At 33.3% G+C, this 25,428-nt stretch overlaps 1 protein-coding gene across 8 annotated transcripts in view; it reads right to left on the reverse strand.

Moving 5' to 3' along the window:
• Nucleotides 1-25,428, reverse strand: part of KIAA0825 (KIAA0825 ortholog) — a 252,026-nt gene that overhangs the window by 81,461 nt on the left and 145,137 nt on the right. Inside the window, exon 20 of one of the 8 annotated variants that reach the window (XM_068667707.1) lies at nucleotides 1,838-25,413. The exons of the other annotated variants lie outside the window; for them this stretch is intronic. Coding sequence (XP_068523808.1) covers nucleotides 25,323-25,413 — 91 coding nt within the window. The 3' untranslated portion in view covers nucleotides 1,838-25,322. Of the gene's footprint in view, nucleotides 1-1,837; nucleotides 25,414-25,428 lie in introns of those variants that run through there. 8 annotated transcript variants of the gene reach the window in all.

The raw sequence follows: 25,428 nt of genomic DNA on the forward strand, positions 1-25,428 counted from the left end.
TTTTATGATTAATATGTATGCCTATATACGCTTCTGTATGTAAAAAACTACTTTTACTTGTACATATTTCTTGCTCTTGCTAGATGTACAGAGCCTTGTATGTTTTAAAACAAATAAAAATCCAACCAACCAACCAAACAAAAACACAACAAAATGACAAGAACATTAAAAATATTTAGGTATTCCAATGCACATGCATTGAATGACAGAATGAGAGAAGAAATACTTTCTAGCTTCACAGACTGATGGTGTACAAAAACTTTCTGGTTTGGGCTTCAAATACATATCCTCAGCTTATACATACAGAACTTGAATCTCATTAATTTTCACATAAAGGCCTACTTTTACTAGGAAATAAAGTTTCCACACTAATGGAAGTTTATAAAAATTGAAATTTAGAAAAAAAAAAATAATGTCAAAAATAAGGAATGTTTCCAAAGAGAAGCTTCAGATAATCAGGATACTTAGTAATCCTGAACAGAAGCTTGAACAGAAGCTTATCTGGAACAGAAGCTTTTACTTTACACTAGAGTCACTCACAATAAGAAAAATCTGCCTCATAAAAGACCAAAAACATATAACTAAAATGTACTGCCTTAATTTTTTCTTAAATTTACATATTTTTGGTTTGCAGTCAGTCCTGATGTTCTGGATAAATGTAAAATATTGTGAAAAATGAAAGAAACCATTAAGTTCTGATAACACGTGCTCAGTAAAATTTAGAGACAGATTAACCTAAACATTACCTGTAATAGACTGCACAATTGGTTTATTTGCATATTGAATAAAATTAGCAGTATAAAATATTTAGCATTTTTGATTCATTTGATACAATTAGCTGGTTTGAATGACAATAGGATTCCATTCATGCTTAATTTCTTCATATTTTCATGTGTCCACTCTCCTGCCAAATAACACATAGGTCACCACACAGTCTGGGTAGTAATTAAATCCACTTCCTTCATTATTAACCATTCTTGCTACCTCTCCCTTACAAGCTTCTTTGTTCAAATAAATAAATAAATAAATAAAAAATCCAAAGTATTTCAACATTTGCTACTTATTATTAGAGCTTTCCTCATGACAAATTCATTGACTAGCTCCATTCTGTTATAAGGGAATTAGCATTTTTACTTACAACAATTTATCACTGAGGAATTTATGTGCTATAAAGACTGGAAATAACTCCGATATTGGCTAAGGATTTTTCATCTTAATTAGAAGGAACTAAATGTATGGACTTGATGTCATCCATGGATTTTATATGTGCTATGAATCTTAAAGTGACATGTACCAAAAGAAACATGTATCATCCCTTTAAATTTTAATTTTTTACATTACCATAAAAACTCAGACCCAATATTGAACTGAACTGTGAGTTTTTGAGCAAACAGATCTGGTGAGAGGTGTTCCTGCTCATGTCGGGGGCGTTGGAATTAGATGGTCTTTAAGGTTCTTTCCAACCATTATAGACATTCTATGATACTTTGATTCTACAATAATTATTTGCTGTCATGTAAGTCCCATTTACAAAGCATCTCAGAAGCATCTCAGAAGCTTTCTTAATATGAGAGATCATGTCATATATCATGGAATATTAACAATTTTTATTTTCATCTTTCCACTTTTTCTGGAAATCTAAACCAACTAAATTCTGACTTATTTTCCAATACTAAGGGCATAATACTGGTCCTTTAACTTCTCTAATTTTTTACTAATTATGTATATATATTGCCTTTTGTGAGAATAGAGCTCGATTGTATTTCTTGAAAACAATATAATTAGATGGTTTTGATTTTTTTTTTTGTTGCATAATTCATTTTGTTTTTAGTATGACTTGATTTTCTTTCTTTCTTTCTTTCTTTCTTTCTTTCTTTCTTTCTTTCTTTCTTTCTTTCTTTCTTTCTTTCTTTCTTTCTTTCTTTCTTTCTTTCTTTCTTTCTTTCTTTCTTTCTTTCTTTCTTTCTTTCTTTCTTTCTTTCTTTCTTTCTTTCTTTCTTTCTTTCTTTCTTTCTTTCTTTCTTTCTTTCTTTCTTTCTTTTTCCCTGTAGGTTTAAGAAATAAAATCATTCTCAATGCACTAGTACTCTCCCGAAGAAACTGTGAATAATTTTACTGGGCCACTACTTCATTTTGGCAAGGAAATGGACTGGACTGCTTTAATTGGCAGCTGGAAAGCCTGACTTGCTCATATTGGCTTGCTGCCAGAATATAAAAGAAAGTCCTTGTTTGGGGAACTGCTGGGAAGGAGTGCATTCCTGTTTCTCAGTCAATGACAAATTCTCCTCCCACCTTCCACCTCTTCATTATCTGCTCAGCTGAAGCTACTGGAAAGGCATCTTTTACTAATTGATGATAATAATATTACATAACATTTACAGGCCTCTTTCAGAATTGTGACTTCATTGTTCCATCCCAACAGAATAAATTCATAGTAAGAATTTACCTCATTACTGTAATCATGTTTACAGTGTTTTACAGTAGCACATAAGCCACAAATCAGGACCAGTTTTGTCCTGCAAAAGAAATATGTATATTACTGAAGAGTAACAGTGATTTATGGTGGGTTAGTAGAATGTAAAAAAAAAAAAAAAAAAAAAGTATTAAAAGTCTTTAAAAAGTCTTAAAATCATTTTATTGCATGCTTGTGGTTCCTGCCACAGCTACTGGTTTTGTTTACTTTTAGTTCTTGGCTAAATATGTTAAGGAGAGCGGGTTGCATATTTTTCCTGAGTTTATTCTTACTGTTTGTCATTGTCCTGTCCAACAGTGATGGCTTTCCCACTGGATACTGGTAGTTGTAGGGTCTCAGGTATGGAGGTGGGACTTGAAGCTCAGTAAGGGAAGCTCAGTAAGGATTTGCTACTATTATACCAATCATGCTCTTTAGTGTTCAGCACTGCTATCCCTAAGCATCATCTAGTAACTAGTAAAGCACTATCTGAATATGGTAGAGAAAAACACTTTGATAAGAAAATACAATTGAAACCATCAAATAATCACTTCAGAAACCATAAAAAATTAGGATGGTATGCCAGAAATGTCATTTTTGCAAGTGATATAAACTATAGTTTGAAAAACAAAGAAGAGGCGTTGGACATCAGGTAGATCTTGACTGCTATAAGAATTACCCAACATACTAACACTTTAGATTCTGCATTCCTGTGTATATTTTTAAACAGAGTGGTTTGAAGTAATTGTTTCCTCTATTTCAAATAAAGAGCAAATCAATACTTTGGGTCTATTTGAATCTTTGGCCTCATTTTCTCAGTTTAGGCCTCCCAGTGAAGGTGAATAGTAAGATCCCATCTAGGATTTACCCTGCATTAAGGAAGAGCACAAAACTGAGATATACAGCTCTTACATATCCCTTCACACAGACTCTATTGAAAACTGGAAGCATCATGGAGAACAGCATGAAAAGTCTGGATGACAGGTGTTGAGAGATTAAATATCCCCAGCTGGAAAGTCCACAGGATCCTGAGCTAACATGTGCTAGGAAAGACAAATGACTGTCTTTATTGTACATTAATTTATAAGACATGTTTTGTTTGCACTAGAACTTATTTGAGGGTATGTATTTTTTCAAATTTGGATTGCAGTCTAGTGAATGCTGATGGGTGGCACTGGTAGAATCCTAGTTTTCCACTCTTCCTGAACAGCAAGAGAAAAAATCTTTCAAGGGTTTGAGGGTAAGAAGGGAGCAGTGAATATTTTGTTCTTGGCTAGTTCTCCCAGGGACTCAGAAAAGTCAATGGAAGCTATCATCTACTCTCTCTGACACTTTAAAACCCCAGAGTGGAACAGTGCTACACACTACTCATAGCAGCTATCACATAACAGGCACTGGGGGAGCTGCTAAATCGCTTGGACAGGATAGCAACAGCTACTTCTCAGAGAGTTTCCAGCCTAAGCTGATGCTTAAGGGAAGGCAAAAAGCAACAAAGAAACCAACACTTGACTAATATGGCTCTACCAAAAAACCACAAGAGTTTCCAGTAAAATACATTTTCCAAAACACAAGCATATATTTCCAATATATCTTTTATCATGATAAATATTTTTCCCTGGCAGAACTAATTTCAAATATCAAAACACAATACTCATAGAGCTGCAGATGTCTCTCTGAACAAAGCCAGTTACTCCTGGTCATAAGCACAGTCCAGCAAGCTTCAGATCCCAGGTTATAATCCCAAACCTCACAATGGTTAAATCACAGCTAACCACAAAATTTATCACAGCTGTCAGCCACTGGAATGTGATTCTGCTAGAGATGAGATATTGGTACCGATGCACATGAGTTCCTGTGTTTGTATGGCCAGGCAGGTTTTCCCATATTGTACTACACACTTTCAGCTAACAGGTTCCACAGTGGGATTGTGGAGGAATCTGACTTTATCTTAGCCTGAATGTGTCTCACTCTCCAAAGTGAGGCAGCACCAAAACATTTCACAAAGTTTATTGGGCTTTCTCAATTAGTGTTCATTAACTGTCATATCTCCCATAATGGATGGTAGCATACAATGCTGTAGAAACAAATATTTGTATTGGATTTGTTAGAAATAAGCAAACTGGACACTCCATGAATTTAGTTTTTTCTATGAGTGATAAACCCATCTCTCATAAGAGTGATGAAAAGAATATATTAATATTTTTTTTCCAACTCATGTAGAATATAGGTTCTCAGCTTAAGACCCTGGCTTCAAACTGGAGAACACTTGCATCCTGATGTGTCAGAAAGATTTCTGACATGGAAAAGAATGAAAACATAAGGATATTGATTTCATTTTAAAAATCTCCTTTGAGACTCCTATGGCTACAGTGGATGGATTTCTCAAGACCTTTTAGCTCTGTTCTTATGCTAATCAAGTGTAAAACTTGCACTTTGCTCATCAACTGAATAAAACATTTAATTATACATATCTAAGGACATAACAGTTATTTTGATGGTAATTTAATAGTTCTATACAGCTATGGGTGGGTCTTCATGGTAATCTAGCCAAGTAATGACAATTTAGCTAGATATATAACACTACTAGATTTAAACTAGCTTTCCTAGAGAGTGATAAAAGTAATTGCCAGTAGCAGGGGTTTCAATGCAGATACAGAATCCCCATGGGACTGGAGATAAATACACACACTGAAAACTTTTTCCAAAGGTTTATACCTATAATGCATACTGTTTAACCAATTAAGGAGTTAACAAAATCTTAAGCATATACTTGTTTTATTGCTTAAAGTTATTTTAAAAAGATCAGTGTGCACAGTAAAAGATACAGGCTGCATTTATTATTATTTTTTTTTTTTACAAAAACATAAAAAAATTTGGAGTAGCAAGGGTGACCTCCAGTGTGCAATAAGTTTATATCATTGCATCTTATATGCATCAAACTACTTTCTAGTCCTATTATTAATTTTGATCATTCTACAAAACCAATTTTTTACTTAATTCCTTCTGCACAATACAGAAATTCAAAGCACCGATTTCTGTTTGACTTGTTATTTTCAGATAGCACTTTAACTGTCTCTTTAAAATTGTGAGCCCTATAAAAAAACAAACAAACAAACAAACAACATGAGCAGAAAAATTCGAAACTTTGTCTCTTCTTCCTATCCAAATGCAGATTATCATGGTCTGAATTTTTGTTCTAGAGTAAGAGTAATGAAAATTAAGATATTATAGAAGCTTTTTTATTTTTAAGAATACAACAACATTATGGATTCATAGTGCTATGTACAAAATACCTTATCTCATATAAGGTATTTTAAGGTATATTATAAGGTATTTTAAGGTATATTAAGGTATATCTAATATAAGGTTTCACTTAATACGCATTTCATTGCAAATTTGTCTAAACATGGAAATATTCGGGAAGTTAAAGAAGCCCAAAGTATCATAACTAGTTATGTAAAAGCTATGCACATGCATTTCAGTAAGCTAACCATTTGGCATACAATAAACTCCACAATAACCTATAATGAGTATCATCTATTCATGAAAAAAAAGTAAAGGCCATGTTCCACAAAGTAAATTCATTATATCGATGAGTTTTGTCAGGTGGATATTTTTGAACAAATTCTTTAGTTAGTTGGGTATCTTTAAATAAAATTGTAAAAGATGTTGTCACAATGAATTCAAAAGAACAATTTTTTTACATTTCTTTTTATTTCCATCATCAGTACACAACTTACCTTTTGATGATTAATTTTGAAATAGTTTTTCTAATAAACTAGGGAGCATTTTTTAGCTAACTGCAAGCGCACAAAAGATCTAATTATGGGTGCCTAGTGGTGCTACTGTCTGTCAACCTAAGTGTCATTCAGGGTCTGTCAGTGTTCCCATTATACATCCCTACTTTCAGAGGGTTATAATGTGAATGTTAAAATTTGCTTCAGGCTGATTCCAGGCATATTGTGCAAGGTATCAGGCTAGAACTGATTTTTTTTTTTCCTTTTTATTTTTTTATTTTTTAAAATTATGGAGTTAGGACATTTTAACCCATACCTACAGAAAAGGAAAGGTCTAGTAGGAGCATACACTTTTCCAAATGACAGTAATATAAAAGCAGCTTATTGTTTTAGAAAGTTGAATGCTGCATACTGATTATCTGAATGTATAAGAAAGACCACCATTGCAGCATTTAAGTCAAATGATTTCATTTGCCTTCCTTATTCAACTAATCACACTATAGACAAAGAACCCAATTTCATGATTGAGGATAGAGAGAGTTGGCCCTATGGTTTCATTGATCAACAGACTATGTATTTGTAGGTATTCTTGGAAGTACTCTATATTCTAATTCTTCCTTTGGACTTCTTGCACATCACCACATAAAGTATCTTTACATGCCACCAGTATGTAAATACTATATACCATTACACTGCAAGTCCTATACTTTATGATGTTTATAATGAAGATTTCCATAAAGTCACAACTCTGACTTTCTCTACACTAGAAAGCGGTGTGTCATAAACTCAGGACGTCAACAGCAGCACACAAACTATCCCACAATAACATCAAATATGCATATTTTCTCCTGTGAACACTAAGTGCAAGACTGCTGGAGAAAACAAAAACAAAAATTAAAAATATAAATAATTCCCAGCAAACTAGAAGAGTTCTTGCAAAGAGTTAGTGCAGATTGGCACATTGTGAATTCATCTCTGAGTTTATTGAACATGAGCATGTAGAGGGATGTTAGAACTTAGTGACAGCAAAAGGAACATTGATTCTATATACTGTATCAAGATGAGGACTGATATCAAGGACAGCACGTGAACAAAGGTGTTGTTTTTAATTTTTTTTTTTTTTTTTCTTTCACAGATGGACAGATGTATTAGCATTATCAGTAAGACATTACAAAACACTTTTTTTTTTTTTTTAAAGAGATGCTTTTTAAAGCCTAACTAGAGAAAAAAGATATTAAAATAACTAACTACATCTCTAAAGAACTGCGGATCTTTTACACAATCCTTGCCAGAATAGCTAATTTTAACAGCAACTATGAATTCTTTGAGGCCAGGAATCTATTTTTTATGTTTCACAGAAATGGGATTTAAACTTGCTGGAGTGCTGGTACATCTTTTTAACCAATAAAATAAACAAAAATGTAAGTATTTGCTTTTATTTACTTATGTGACACCTGGGTATTATTTATGTGGTAGGGAGGGCAGAGAATGCAAGAAAACACACTTCCTGTTCCTTGACAAGATAGATATTGTTGTTTGGCCTACAGTTTTTTGAAGTGTTTGACACCACAAAAATGCTACAAACCAAAAGCACAGAAACAGATTTAGATTTAGTTTATTTTCATTCTACGATCTTATTTTGTTTAATAGACATATATCTATGCTTGTTTACAAGATGAAATAAAAAGCACCGAACTCAGTATGCCACAGGCTCCAGGTAAAATCAAGGCCCAGTTCAAATCATTATGAATTGTCTTAGAATAACAGTTATAACACAGTTGTAACACAAAGACATGTGAATTTAATTATACTGTAAACTGTAAATTTCTTGTTGCATTATAATTAACACATGTAACAATCAAGGAAAATCCTCAAAAACTTAGCTGGAGTACTAGAAAAAAATGTACTACGAACAAGCTTAACCTATCATATTAAATTTGGTCATATTATCTACTGATGTATACCAGTATATAAATACCTGCAGCAATTTTTGTTCCATCATTTTTCAGGGAAGGAGTCTTTCTTGATATTTTATGTGTATAGATATATATTTAAGTAGGTTTATGTCTACACATAGACTTTAATACAAGGTTTCAGCAATCTGCAGTTTTTTTTTTAAGGGAAGGCCTTCCCCCCACCCTCCTTCTATGTATCAAGAGACCATTTTAATTCACTCACCAAGAAATCCTCAAAGGGACTGATATGTGTGGTAACATAGGAGCCAATATCGTAGCTATCAGTTTTCATACAGCCTGGCTGGACCTTTACATTACTGCTGCCCCACATTTATTGTTCTTTCATTGCAGCTGTCAGCATTTCCTGACAGCGTATTATGGAGTACATGGCTACAAAGTCAGTATCAATCAGGCCAAGATCATGCAGATAAAAGTAGCAGACTATTGATAATAGGCCTTAAATCAGATCATCATGGCTTAAGTATAAGATTCTTAAAAGCTAGCAACCTTGTGGGACTTCCTTCTCACTTCCACCTGCTGCAAAACACATCAACTTAAGTAACACCTAAAACTTTATATGACTGTATAAATAATAATAAAAATAAATAATAAATCCCTACCATATTTTGAAAGTCAAGGCAAAAATTAGCAGAAGTTTTCACCATCTTGTAACTAATTTACAGCAGACCTAATACACAATCCCAGTCATTACGCTAATGCTCCTTCTCCCCCCAACATACCTCTCTCCCCCCTCCCGTCCCCCAAATAACAGCAGTTTTGTTGTGCTTTGAAACTCTCTTACTTCAAAAGCACTTCAACTTGATATGGCCATTTAGCAAGAAACACAAGAGAATGTGTATAGTTTAGCAGCGTTCTTCACCAAACTGAAAGCACCATGTTAAAAACAAAAGGATCTAATTTGTCCTAGACATAAATAATAAAACAAAACAAGAGTCGCATGCAAATTTAGTAACATAAAATTTTAGGTGATAAACAGAATGGAGCCTGGCTTCTTGTTTAGTATTCCTTAGTTATCACCATAATTGCTGCATGTCTGTCATCACTAGGAAAAGAAAAAAGTGTCTCTCTCAGCTGCTCCCCTGCTTGTTTTGTTCACTGTATTCTTGTAAAGTGGGAGAAAATAAGTGTCATTTAATGAATAGTGCTATTCTTTGTCTGACAGCTTCATATCTGTTAGGTGTAGGAGGCCTAGTACTTTCCTTTTCTGATAATGTTTTTGACAGTGTGCTAAATTCCTCCCCCAAAAGGCCGGCGTATATATTCTGCTAAAAGGGGCTTCATCTATCCTGAATGGATGCCCTCTTTTAACCCCCTTCAGCTTCTGTTCTTACATTAATTGAGCTGATCAGATTGAGCATATGAATTTGTCTTTGATGTATTCGTATGTTTAGTTGACGCTACTCGCGCTCTCATTGGCAGCGGGCAGAGCTCTCAGACAAATAGGGCTGTTGCCATAGTAACAAGCAATAGCTAGGGATCGCTTGAAAAATATTTTTATTTCAAAATTCAAACTGGAAAATTCTCACTGGATATGGTTCTCAGTTCTAAACGTGTCATATCTAATGATGAATGCAATTAGGAATCCCACCAGTGTTTTAAATAATAAATTAGGCTAATTTTCTAGGTCTGGCATGATGACATACAAATACTAAAAAGGAATCTCTCTTTTTTTATCCATGACAAAAGACTTATTAATGACTTTTGTTCTTAGGATTTCAAAATTAATTGAATGGTAGAATAGTGATATCGCCTTCTATGTGTTGAAGATGAGAAGCCTAGAGGTAAACTTTTTTTTTTTTTAAGTACTTCAAGCTGCTCCGATATTTGGTTATTCCATATAAAAGCAGGTGAAGAAATCATTCTACAAATGCTATAGCAGTTGGTAAATCTCAAAGGATAAAGAATGCCCATAGCCATTTTTAATTACTGAGCATGAAAAAAGGAGAGATGTTGAACATAAGTTTTGTAGGCCCTTACGATCTGAGAATGCCAAGATTTTAGTTCTTACTAAAACCTCATTTGAAATAGATGGAAACAATGAAAATATCTAGCAGTGAAAAAAAAAAAAAGAAAAAAAAAAAAAAAGAAGAAGAGAGAGAGAAGACCTGATGATTAGGCTATGATGATTTGTAATTAAAATACATATTTTGTATTAATCTGTCTACTATTATTTTCCCTGGAAATTGGCTTTCTGACTTTGGCTTTTCAGATACTGCCTGTCAATGTGCAGTAATAGAGTTTCAGGGTTCTGCTTCAACATATAATTATACTACATTGAAATCCATTGATATTATCATCTTTTATGCTACTGCCAATTAGACTTGTTCTGTCTTGAAGGGTCAATCCCTTATATCTCAGCATTCAGGAAAAATCAGTTAAATGTTAAAATCTGACAATTCCCTAAGATATGCTGTAGATTTCAGGTGAAGTACTTAAAACATAACCTATCTGCAGTCCTTGTAAGGGGAAGATAGTTTCAAGAAGTTTCAGGGTCATAATCACACAGAATGAGTAACAATGTAGAGAAGAAAAATTTAAGAATCCTCTTCCACGGTATTATGAATGAGTCTTATGTATAGATTTACATTCTCAAGATGCTGCTGTAAAAGCAAGCGAGTAGGAGAAAACTGTTCATATATTTCTTAATTGTCACTCTACCCTTTGTTCATGTAACATGCAAGGAATTTTGTACATCTTAAATGTGCACTACAGCATTAAAGAATTTTACCATCCTTCAAATGTAAAAATTTGTCACCCAAGAGTAAATCATGGCTTTATTCAAATTTTGTCATTGTTTTCATTAGGTTCATGCTTTCTGTCTGGGAATGGCTCCTTTAAATCAAGGGAAAGCAATGTCCTAGGCCATTGTGAAGGTCCATTTAAGATCAGAGCATTCTGCTTTACCAGTCTGCTGTCTTCTAATGGTGAGATTACAAAACTAGGCTCTGGATTTGCTTATATAATGCATTTTTTCAGTTCTTAAGACAGATTCCTAATGTAGCTATTTTTTTACTTTATTGCCTTAAAAAGAGATGGAAATGACACTATAAATTACTTTGTTTCAATTTAATAAAGTGGTTCTTGTTTGAGAAGTTTCTAGCATTATACTTTTTATAATAGTGAATTTTATCTTTTTATCTTTTTTTTTTTTTTTACTGCTATACATAGAAATACATAGTCTGTTGATAGTTTTGAATATAGATTCTGTATTTTTAATAAAATAAAGGTTGCTTTACCTCAGCAGAATGGTATTTTCCACAACATCAAGTAACACGAGGCAATAGCTGACATAGCTATCTTTCCATGCATCACTTATAACAGAGAACCCAATAAGACAAGTAATTACTAGTCAATGTAAATATTAATAATAGTTAACAATACGTAAGAGAAAATGTAATCAATTTTATCTTCATTAGCAGGGTTCATCAAATTGCAGGGCATAGCCATGTGATTGGATAGTGGTCAGAGCTATCACGAGGGCTGGAGACAACCAGAGAGATGTGCGACAAGTGAGACTTCCCAATCACAGTACCGGGGAATAACCCATCAGGTAACACAAAGGGGTCCACATCCCCCCAGGCCTTGTTATAAACACAGCCCTTAACAGTCTAATCTTGAAATCAGATAAATGTATTTTGTCATGGTGCAGAATCCAACAGTGATATTACTAACACATCTAAATTGCAACATGAGATCAAAATTTATTTAATGAATATACGGACTGCATATATATATATACACACACACACACACTGTAAATCTGAATCACAAAATCCTCCTTTACAAGAATATGAATCTCTCAGTAGGGGGAAGAAATACCTTATGGAAGCCAAAAGAACTATTCAAAAATACATTATGTTAACTATTTACAGAAATAGTTCATTATGCTTCAAAGTTACTTCAAATAGGATGGAAGAGTAGAGACTGGTTCTGTATTAACAGCAGTCTTTATGTAACCTATGAATAATATTGCCGATTAGTTAATTAAAGCTATTTGTTGCAAACCAAACATATCTATGTTTTAATTTAGCATATACAAAAATATTTAAATCATAGTAAAAGTAAAAATAAAAACAGCATGTATAAAACACAGGACGGTATTTGAAAAATACGTAAGGCAGTGGCTAGATGGAGAAATTCAGATTAATAGCTAGTATAACATTATAGGACATGTGGTGATGATTCTCTTTTCTGGACTTAATTTGTATAATTTTATATTGGTGTTTTGTTTTAAATCAGTTCCATCTTGAGATTTCAAACTGAAGAAATTCCATAACTATTAAAAATAGTAGAAGATTATTACAGTTATAAGAACTATGAACTACTCATCGTGAAATTCAACTCCATAATTAAGATAAAAGCATGGCAATTTACTTCTTTCCAAAATGATTTTATGAAGATTAGAATGTGTTTTAAAAGTTGCTATAACTTTTGCCTTAAGCAAGACCTTGTGCTAAGTCAATACAGCCTATCTTATTTTCAGAAAAATTCCAAATTTTTCTGAAATAATCCAAACATTAATGGATTTAGTGAGGTAGACTTGGGACAAGAGCTGGGGTGATGATCTTGTTACAATGGAATAAAAGATCCATTCACTATTAAAATGAATCAATATAAAGTAGTTAAAAAAAAAAAAAAAAAGAAAGAGTTTTACGATTTTATTTATTTATTTATTTGTTTATTTTTACAAAAAGAGATCAGTGGAGAACTTAAATTCATACCTGAATTTGGGCAGTTAGGAAAGAAATTTAATGGCACTGAGTGTAGATTGCTGACAGCACATAAAAATAAAAGTTCACTGGGTAAGACAGAAGCTTGTACAAGCCTGAAGTTATTCCAATGAGCCACTGATTTCTACGGATGCATACTGAAAATCAATTAATCAATTAATTAATTAATTAATTGATGTCATAGTAAAAAGATTCTGGATTGCAATATTTATTAGAAGACCACAGAACTGCGGGAGATAACATCCTTCAATCTTTAGCCAGTTAGCTGTTAATCCATGTAGAATAGCAGTGGTTTTTTTTTTTTTGTTTTTTTTTTTTCCAGAACAGATTCACATTTAGTAATAATGTTTTAAAATAGGAAAGAAAACAAAGAAAAGAAAACAAAAGCAAACAAACAAGCAAAAACCCATCAGAGGTACATTATATTCCTGCTAAATACACATTTGACACATTTGAACCTGAACCTTGCTGATCATTCCTAGACTAGTTAAAAGTATGCTGAAAGGATGAAATACAAGGGATAAGAATCAGAAAAAAATATTGAAATTAAAAATATATTTCATTGCATGGCATTGCCAGTTCTGTGCAATTGTATCTTCACAAATAACCTAAAACTTGCCTTACCTTTTTATGATAGCCTTTATAAATGTTTTCAAGGTAAAAAATTGGCGTAAACCAGACAGGTAGCTCCAAACAGTTTTCTTAAACCCTGAAATAGGGTTGAGATCCCCAATTCAGCAGAGCATTTATGCATGTGATTAAATGCACTAAAGTCCCATGCTTGAACTTTAATCCAGAAAATATATTAACTTCGTATCAACGTAATTAAATACGTGCTTTAGGTTAACCATCTGCTTGGCAGCTTTCTGGAACCGTTGTCTTACTCAGCAGAGGGATAACTAAGTTTTTCATTAGTATTTCTTTAAATTGTCTTTATGTTGTAATATGAATTCATATAAATTGCAGTGTAACATTTCAAAAACTTACTCTATAAATAGGTCAAGAGCCTCACAATATTTTAAAAACATACTACATAACAAATATACGTTCTTATCTTTGTATCAAACATTTACTTCCTTGAAAGTATTTAAAACCAATGGGAATTTTCTTTCTGGTAGACTATACAACCACCTCTATAGTGCATAGCCACACTTTGCACTCCAGCTGTAGCAGTAAAATTACTGAAACTGTAATTCTCTTAATATTTAAATAATATATTAAAATTTAATTTTCAGCACCTGGAAGAATCAGTTTGTGTGCCAGCAAATGAGGTAGTTGGGCCTGGAGCTCCTATACATATGGGACTCAAAAACAACCTATCACAAATAATTACTAAGCTAGAGCAGCTGTACTCACCACACTAGTCATTTAAAAATCAGGTCAAAGTTGCCTCAATTCTTTTTCCATTTTCAAAGACTTTTACAAATAAATTTTATAGTCTTTTTGCATTTTTACATGTTAAAATTATTTCTATTATTAATAATTATGATGGAAACATCAGATGTTTTAACTTCCCAGATATTTCAGATATTAAATAGATGTAGTTTTATGAGAGATTGTAAAAATATGCAATTTTTATTTTTCAGTAAATCTTTCAAATTCTTAATAAGGCTATGAGCAAATACTATAATATGAAAATGCATTTACTGATATATAACTTACATGCTGTGCATGCATATACACACGGTACTACAATTCACCACATACACAGAGAAACTATACATATATATGGATTTTTTTAAAAAACAAAATATGTCATCTGGCTCATGAACAAAAGATGACTTGTATTGTAGGCATTCATTTATTTTTATGTTGGCAGTTTTCAGATGGAAAGTAACTATTTCTTTTAAAAGCATTTTCCAAATTATGTGCTTTCAGACACACTTTGTTTTCAACCACTTTCAAGAAGTTGCTTTCTAGCAACCACTACCAACTTTACGATCATTTGTGAAGTAAAGGCCTGTATCCCATCATTTTTTTCATCTTGTATCTTTTCAGAACATTGTGAAGAATAATATAATCTGAGATCACATTTTTCACCAGTTACATGATGTTTGTATTGAATGCAATTCATTTTTAAAGTTCAAAAAAAAATCAGATAGCAGTCTTTCTATTCATAATTTTAAAATATTCTAACCTGCATTCCTATACATAAAAATAAAAAGACCTACAATGAAAAACATATATTTTATAATGACATACAGAGAAATAAAACACATTAAATTTCAGGAGGAGAGAACCAACCATTTATACACTATTACCTTCAATCACTTGAATGCAAGTCATTCATACCACCACTATTGCTAACAAGGCATCCAATTTACTAAACAATGAATATTGAAATTACATTTAAAAGGTACAAATGACTGTCCAAAGAATGACACTGAAAAATATTAAGTAACAGCTCTACCTCAAGATAAGCCTCACAATTAAAGAGTTTTAATGAAGAGAGCCTTCAAAGGCTAAATCAGGAGGCATTGATTAGATTGCCTCTAACTTTGTGTTTTGACACCTTCGTCTTTCATGGCATTATATTGTCTCTGTGCATCTTACAAAGGAAGCATTTTACTAAGCCCACACATGAACAGGAGACAGCAGTGCTTATAAAAGAGACTGTCAAGGGTGTGAGCCAAAATGGGTCTCATTTGGATTTCAAGTGAAGAAAACTCCTAATGCATTTCATTACAATGTATGTGAACCTCTGAAAAGAACGATGGATTGGGATTCTCATCCCTATTAATTTATTGAAATGGATTCAGTTTTTTTCTTGTATATCAAGAGAGACCATGTGTTTCAAGCAAGGTAACAATATTATAGTACCAAATAACCAAATATGCTATGATGCAGTATACCCTTCTGTGAGATAAAGACGATGCAATTTTCTTGATAATTGGGATTTGTGTTCAGGAATAAATCCTACAATAGCTTGGCAACAAATAAATATTCTTTGTTACTATCAGGTTTAAAGATATGATCAGGAAGCTATGCAACATAGGGATAAATTCAGTCTTTGTTACCTCAGCAGGTTTTTACCATTTGAAATCCCGTGCCCCCCGTCACACTGTCATTCAAATACTGAGTTTTTATTTCATTCAGAAATTGTGTGTATGATGTAATTAGGATAACACCTATATAAGTCATATTTTATTAAAAGACAGCAGAACAGGACAGAGAGAAGTAAAAACATTTCAAAAAGAATGTAATACTTTCCAGATTAATTTAGCTCTAGAGAGATGCCATAGCTAGCATACCACCAATTATCTTATTCATAGTAAGAAAGTTTATATAAATACTTATTTGTCTTTTTCTTTCTTCAACTTTGGTAATAAAATCCATAATCTGCTATTCAAAACTGTAAATCCCAATTTAACACAAAGGACAGGACACAAATTCCTTATCTGTGCTAAATAACTTTACTAATATAACAGTATTAAAAATAAGACATATGTTCTCATTGTTTTTAACACCATTAACCTTTAGAAATGATTGATTGTGCTACACCAATAACATTCACTGAGTTCAAAGCTCATCTATTTTTTATGGAAATCTTACAACCTGCTAGTTAAATTAAAGGTTAAATATACATAAAGTCTTAGAACAAAACACAAAGTATTCCATATGTGTGTAACTCATAAGCATAGTACACAAACATGTGTATATAAAAATCCATCTCCATTTATAAACCCATGACCAAAAAAAAAACAAAAACACAACTGCTATGTGAAGATTTCAAAGATAGAGTTAAGGAATTTAGTCTGTGGAATATTACGCAACTATTAAGTTAAGAACTCTACAGTCATCAAGGAAATCATAATTAGAGATGAAGGTGTGCTTGCTTCCACACATCAGTTCTCAACAAGCATTATGTTTGGAGCTAGAAGAATGTCTGGGTCCTATTTAACCTCCTTAATAACAATTAGGCATGTGCATATATGCATAACTATATCACTTTTTTTTTTTTTTTTTTTTTTAACATGCAACATGGGGAAGCACAAATGCCTGTATGTGCAAATACATACATGCATTCAGTGTAAATTGAATTAACATTTTGAACATCTTCAACATTCGATTTAAAATATTTTTACGTTTTCATGTTGTGTACGTGGCATGTGTATACATATACCTAAACAACAGAGAAATTATCAAGAATCATACAAAACAAATTCATATCCAATCATAGCAATAAAAACTGCACATTTCCATGTACACCATTAACCCACATGGACACACGTTTATTTTATTTTTTAAGAAGAATCATAATTGAATTAGAATGATGCATGTTCCATATTTTATCTTGACAGCTTCTGTATACTCAGGCAGAGCCCATTAAACGCAAACATACAGCAGGTTACTTGTTGAATAATGTATTTCAAGTACTTAAAATTACTAGGGATTTGACTAAGATCTGCACATGAATACATATTTTGGACTTAATTTTCTGCACTGGCATTTCTTTAGCTGAATATACTTTAAATTCTACAATGAACTCAGTTAATATTAGGCTTTTCCAGGACATAACAAAGGTAATAACACTATCTTTACAATATAAACTTTATGACATTATGAATAAAACTGACAAGTGTAAAATTTGATCCATAAACTAAGTGATATACTTATGTTAATTTACCTTTTAAAAGATATTATGTGTTGCTCAGTTTTTTTGACAGGGCTTCCATTCATACTGACGACATGTTGAAAAACACTATATTTTCTCTCAATAAGGAAAATCACTTTATCCACTATCATTCTCATTCTGTCTCAATAAAAAATCAATCATCAAATGCTTGTTTCCAAGTTCTACTTGTTAAACTGCCAATTTATGCATACTGTTCAACTCAGCTCAAATTTTTTCAAGACTACTTGTTATTCTTTTTAATGTTTCCTGTAGTCAACTTTTAAAAGAATAGGGAGAAAATAAAAAATTATATACATATTTTAATAATTTTATATTTAGAAATTGGTGATCTGATGAGGTTCAGAACCTTCATTTTTAAAGAAAAAAATAAAACACAACTAAATCTTTTATGTGGTTTTCAAAGTAATAAAGGCCTGATTGATCTCACTCACTAAGGCAATTGCATCGGTTGTCTAAATGGTAGTAATGTCAATGTCAGATATGTGGTTATCTTTTCATCTTGGCCTATTCTCAAACGTAAAAATCAAATGTTTGAAGGACATTTCACTGACCTGTTATGGCCTCTGCAACTCTTAAACACAATACTACTATTCCTCATATAAGTGCCACATTTTGGATAAAAAAACAGTTCATCAATGATGTCTTTGCGACATCTGGCGGTCCTTATTATACATAAACTTTAGGTTTGTTTCATTGTTGGGTGCTTTCAGTTGTTGTTGGGTTATTTTAGTATATAATTTTTATTTCATTTATTTATTTATTTGCAAACTTACTAGCATGTAAAACTTTAGTCCAAAAGGCTTTGATACCCCCTAGCGGGGGGACAAAAGCAATCTAGTCTGCAAAAACGCAACGTGGTCTACCATGAATCCATATGGAGCAAAAGGTCACAAATCTTGAGATGCAGTGACATCATGACAATAAGACACTTTTGAGACAGAAGCTGGCTCATTTTGAATATAAAAAGGATACTGATCAAATGCTCCCACACATTTAAAACTATAGAGAAAAATAAGCATCCAAAGATCTTGATATAAATGCATAACGTAGGAGAGTTGAAGCATACCTATGGCTTTCACAATTAAAAGATGCCACTGAGAACTTGACAAGTTTGCTACAGAAGATAAAAAAGCTTCATTTTTATGTTTTTATCTGATGCTGAGAAAATGTCATTAAAGAAAAACATAACCAGTTCACAGGGTGTACATTCTCTATAACTCTCCAGCTCTTTTAAAATTAAGTTAGTTATACCAAAGCTTGTTCTACATGTTTCAGTCTTTTGTTTATCATTGCAATAAACATTATTTTAAGCAACAGAAGAATGAGCTTCAAGTCCTCGTCCCTTTTCTCAAGTTTGTTTGTTTTTTGTTTTGTTTTGTTTTGTTTTCCTTTTTTTTTTTTTTTTTCAGTGCAGTAGGAAAAAATGTTTCTAATTCCTTCCTTACATTAAGGAAAAATGTTTCTAATTCCTTCCTTACAATATTCCACAGGAATATTTGACATCCACTATATAAAACCTCTACTAATTCTTAGTCCACTGGGTAGAACTAATATGCTGTTTAAACTCAAATTTTCACTTGTTCTAATAATTAGCATTCCAGAACAACAGTTGATATAGTAACCAAAAGATTCAATGTGTAATATTAAACATGCTGTGTTTTTTATTTTTAAAAGTCAACAGAACATTTACTTTGATATTTACTCATGACAAATGCCCCCTTTAATACTTTGCTGTTCTGGAGCTTGTAACACAGAATCTTGTATGGGCACCTGATAGTCCTCACATGAACAGATATGTAGCATGTGTTGATGACATTGAAGAATAATGTCTAATAAATTATAACTGAATCAGTTTGAAGAAATCATATCTCAAAACTGTGCATGGGACTGAGTAGACTAATGGATATTAATGGTATAATTCACTGTATAACTCACTTATTTTACAGAACAGAAGAGCACTGAACACTCAAAATATCCAATAGGCCCCCACAGAAGCTATCATTCAATTTTGAATTAAAATTACTGCAGCATCTATTTTTAGTATACTTACGTGGACAAGATACAGGCAAAATACTGTGCTGCAGGCAAACAGTTGTTTGCAGATGACAGAAATGCAACCACAAGATGACTAGATGGCCAAAAAACCCCGCTAATTCTAAGTAGTCTCCTCTTCAAACCCCAGAACTGCAAACATGTAATCTATATTAACATGTTGAATTCAAGTTATTGTATTGAATTCACAGAGACAACTCATTAGATTAAGGATATGAATAAGCTGTTTCAGAATTATGGTTTAGTATGGAATAAAAAGATTAATCGTTCATTAATTCCCATGTAAGAAAATTCCGCCTGTGACAGCAAAGACAGATTAAAGTGAAAAAATAAATTTGACAAAATTAACAAAATACAGAAGAAAATGTCATGGAAAGACCGTTACAAAAATAAATAAATAATTATCTCCAAATCACAGTAGATGAGACTGTTAACACGAAAAGAAAAAACATATATTTGATGGTAGGGGCTGTAGAGTCAGCAATGTAAAATTCAGGAGTAATATAAAAATAGAACTGAAAACCAAAGCAGCCAGCTCTCCATGTTCAACAAACATCTATACATACTCAGAGAAGAAAAAAGGAGATTCCACTGATATTAAAAATACTGAAGAATCATAATGGAATCATGTGTATTGATGGGAGGTGGAATACTCACATATACATACACTACATAAAATGGACTGATTATATTGCAAAGATGAACACAGAGTGATAAAAATAAATTTCACAAGCAAAACCATTCTTGTTAAAGCTGTATGGACAGACGTTCTAGACTTTTAGAATACATGCATCCTAGGGCTATCATGAGAAATCCAGACTTACCAAGAAGGATACTGACTGTATAAAAGACTCGGACTGAGGAAGAAACAAAATCTACAGGGATGATACTTAGGATGGTTTTAGGTGTTTTCATGTAAAATGGTCCAATAACATTGTTGTAAAATGTCTGCAAATAAAATATCAACACTTTCAGGGGTTATTTTGTGGAAGAATCAGTTGTACAGAATGAACAGGAAAAGTTGTTGATATTATAATTGAATTATATACAAGAAGCTGAAATTAAAATTAAAGGAGATGAGATCTAGCAATAGTACTTTACTTTCATGTAATTACACACACTGCAAGAGGAAAAAAAGAAAGGTCTTGCAGAGAGATCTTTAGAAATTAGAGTGCTGGACAGTCGCCAACAATATGAAGTCTAATAAGGGCAAGGGCTGGATTTTGCACCTGGGATGGAGCAATCCCAGATATGTGTACAGACTTGGGGATGAGAGGCTGGACAGCAGCCCTGTAGAAAGAGATTTGGCAGTTCTGGTTGACAGCAAGTTGAAAATGAGTCAACAGCGTGCCCAGCCAAAAGGGCCAACCATATCCTGGGATGCATCAGGCACAGCACTGCCAGCTGGCTGAGGGAATGAACTGTCCCACTCTGCTCTGCACTGGTGTGGCCTTACCTTAAGTCATCAGTGTGCAGTTTTGGTTGCCACAAGATAAGAAGGACATAGACATAAGACATAAGAGTGTCCAAAGAAGGGCAACAAAGATGGTGATGGGTCTGGAGGGCAAGACATATGCGGAGTGGCTGAGGTCCCTGGATTTGTTCAGCCCAGAGCAGAGCAAGCTGAGGGCAGGCCTCATGGCGGCCTGCAGCTCCCTCACGAGGGGAGCGGAGGGGCAGGTGCTGAGCTCTGCTCTCTGGGGACAGCGACAGGACCCGAGGGAACTGCACAGAGCTGGGACAGGGGAGGGTCAGGCTGGGGGTTAGGGGAAGGTTCTGCACCCAGAGGGTGGTTGAGCACTGGGACAGGCTCCCCGGGGCTGTGGTCATGGCACCAAGCCTGCCAGAGTTTTAGAAAAGTCTGGAAAATGCTCTCAAACATAAGGTTTGATTTTGTGGGCGGTGCTGTGAGGAGCCAGCAGTTGGACTTGATGACCCTTATTATCATCAAGAATATCCAGCTCACGATATTCTCTTGATTCTGAGTGTAACATGATGCTTAAAGAGACTAATAGTTTGTTGTTGTTGTTGTTTTAAGATTATTTTTTCATTTATTTTTTTAAATAGGGCTTGGAAACCACTTGCAAAAAGAATTAAATTGATGAAACACTTAAAAGATCATGGTATAAAGAGAATAGTTTCCGCAAAAGTAACTCAGTCATCAGTGCTCTAAGAATCAATAAAGTAAACAAAAATTTGACAATGTTCATATTTCTAAAAGCATTAGAGCAATTCCTTTACACTGCTGTAAAATAAATTAAGGCATGATCTTGACAGAATAAGCTCCTCATAATTTGTTAATTTTCTGTTAGAAATGTTTAACAACAGTGAAGACACTAGAACTGTGAAAATAGTCACACAAATCTTGTTCTCAGCCCACTGCTTCTTGTGGTTGGTAAGAAAAAAGGAATAGGTACCCTTTACCAACTGATTGTCAGTGATTTTTTCTTGTTCAGAAAGTTATGGCCTGAAGCTGGCTAACTGAGACTGGTTAGTATTAAGTCATTCTGGTTTGGGCACAGTAGTGGAAAATGATCTTTGAGCTAAATTTTAAAATGACTTAATCTCATGTCACCTTGATCTATGACAATTTGGGTTTGAAGTTTACACAGAAATAGGTCCATGATCTCTTTATGACACTTAAGGAACAAATGTCTAGGGGAATTACTATTGTGTGTCACCTATATTAAGTCCCTGTTATACCATTAAGCTGTTTGCAGATATTGAACAGAACTTGTTCTTGAACAGAACTTTTCTTTATAAGTCTACTACTTCCATTTTCAGGAGTGCTTTTGATTTTTTGGTGTCTAACAGCAGTTGTACTTACTCCTTTTCCTAGAGAGGCCTCAAGTTTGGGCTCCCATACAATGTCATTCTGTTATTGCTAATCTTCAGTGCATACATGGAATTTTTTGGAGGTGATGAACAAAAGGAGAGACAGATTTGCTGTTGGCACTGGCTATTTATATTTGAAAGATGTGTGATCTTGCATCTTTTGCTTGTCTTTTTTTTAACGTAGGTTGATGCTTCAACTAATTGTAATTGTGTGTAGATGGGGCTGGGTCTACAAATAATGAGCCTGTTCTTAGCCTGAGTCATATTTATGACTTATTCCATATAGGGAGCTTCTGCTTGTTTCTCTGAAACCCCCTTGGGGTATTGTGGAAAAAGTGAGCTGATGAACACATTCCAGCTCATGGCTATAATACAAAACAACTAGAAAATTGACACTTGAGCAAACATCAGTTCACCTAATGAACTGAGCGTATGCTTATCAGACAACTTGCGATTACCACAAAGGACCCTTGGTCTCCAGATGAGCTTAAGGTGCTGACTGTGACCTCACAAAAGCAGTAAATAGGGTCTGGCCTACTAGAGAACTATTTTCCATCTGTGAACTGCAATAGGTGAAGCTGAGACATCCCAGAGAAAAGTCCCTTTTCTAACAACAAAATAGGAACTAAAGGACATCTACAAGATTAGCTTGACAAGATTAGCATATGGGGCAGTCACATCATCTGAAAACCAAGATCAAGAAAGATCTTGAATATTGTATTTCTATATTAATGAAAAAAAATCATCTTACATTACAAACTGTAGTTTCTTTCTTTTTAAACACAATATTGGCATTTATTTCTTTTCCAAAGTCATATATTTAGCATTCAAATGCTGTTCCTGTTTATTGCTAAAATTCTGAAAATACTGCATCCGATTTTTTTACACAACACCCATTTATTCACCATGAGCTACGCAACAGAACAATTGGCTTTATGCATCTTATTCTGAGACGAAATACATTAAATGCTATAGAATGATCTGACAGTCATTCCATATGAAACAATAAATAATGTGATGTCAAAAACATGAGGGAAATGAAAGAAAACTTACTTTTTAAGAGGTGCTACTATTTAACATTTTTAAAGATTTCTTTTGTACTTGAAAGACAATAAGAAAGCTTTTGATTTTCTATATACCATTTACTGAGGTTTAACTATATATCATAGAAATGCTTTCAGTTTTTATCCAAATGTGCTGTTAAATTACCCATGTAATTATCCCAAGAGAAATCATTATACTTTTTTATTGCTAATTTCATTAACACTTTAGTGGGAAGAGTTTGGTTGCATTTAAAATCAGCTGTCACCATCTTTATTAATACAGTTAAAGGGATCATTTCTATATTATTGTGAAGGGCTTTTTTTGAGGGGGTATTTAATTACTGAGCTAAAGCAACAACAGGAAGTTAATGGGAACAAATAGAGGTAATAATCTTTGGTCAAATTTGGAAAAAAATACATTTTTCCCTAGTCCCAACAGGGACCATCTGTTTTAAAAAATACTACCATTAGAATGGAATTACAACCACTCTTTCTAAAATGGGTGACGTGACATGACGGTATTACATAGTTTAACAAGTTTTCCAATAACAGAGTAGCACTGTGTTGAGTAATCAAATTAAAATCTGATACAGATATATCTTAAAGACAGATACAGTCTAAGATCTGTTCACAGAGCCTTGTAAAGACAAAGCAGATATGATTTTGATATACCACTATTATAATACCTTATTACATCATCAATATATGCAGCACCTTTTTTTTTTGTCTTTTGTGTGCATTATGCTATCACTGAACCTGCAAGCATTACACTTTATTCAGTTCCATGGATTTAACTGGAATTAGACCAAAATAACTTTGCAACCGGTGATCCAGACATAAGACATGGAGAACGTGGACTGCAAAGTAAAGTTAATTTCATATATGAAAATCAAGACCAGATTATTTTATTTTTCTTTTTTAAAGGTGGGGGACACCTTCTCATCTGCTTCACACTGTAAATAAATATTTTTATTATCCTGAGCATCCATATTTGGAAAAAAATGAGAATTAGGGAGACCACGGAATTAGCAAATCCAAGCAAATTCATATTCATTGCTCTTTGTCAGAGTAAAATTATTTTTTATTTTCAGTGAGTATTTCAATTTAAGGATAATCTGGGGGAGAAAAATTAATGGGGCACTATAAGACCTCCTACTTGACTTTTCTTCATTCCGTGGCATACACAGAGTTTAAGGAAGAATGATGTGGAAAAAGTGTACAGAGATTTCATTCTTTAGCTTCTTATTATGTTTTTCTCCCATTAGTGCAGGTGCAAAATCCAGGCCTAGTTGATTAAATAAGAGATTCTGAATCCTATCCTCTACATATTTTAGGACTTTAGGACTTCCTGTCTACAGTACAGCACTACAGAATAACTAAGTTTTTTGTTCCAGATATTTTTTGTACTAGAAGAACGGACTGGAAAATTGTGAAGAAAATGGTCTTTCATTTACATGCATAAAGTCTCTGTATTAATTTTTTCTGTTGAAGCTTTTGTTCACATTTCACAAGTACAACAACCATATAAATTTATCATTCCAAATCAAAACTGTGTGCTTAAATGCACTTATATTAAAATGAGCAACAACTAAAACAGTACCTGTTTTTCCTTCTGTTTTAAACAAAAACAGTGTCCCTTGCAAAAGAGATTTTTTTTTTTTTTTTTAATTTTTAAAAGTCAATAGTTAAAACGTTGCAGGGTTGTATTTTTTCAACTAAAAGCGGAAGAAAAAAAGTTTAAGAATGTTTATAGATGTGTCTAGTTTAACAGTTTCATGTGTTGGATGTGACTTTCACAGTCTGTTGGCACTTTGCAGGAAAGCCATCACACCTGTGACTTGCTTGTTGATTAATGAGTCTTTCAACTCATCACTACCATCCGAAGAAGGGCCGTGGCCTTTCTAAGCTTCACTGGTTTATTCGCCTCCACTGTAGTCCTACCAAGGTATCTTCTATAAAGAAAATCA

Source organism: Anas acuta, chromosome Z (genome assembly GCF_963932015.1).
Source record: "Anas acuta chromosome Z, bAnaAcu1.1, whole genome shotgun sequence".
Classification (NCBI taxonomy): domain Eukaryota; kingdom Metazoa; phylum Chordata; class Aves; order Anseriformes; family Anatidae; genus Anas; species Anas acuta.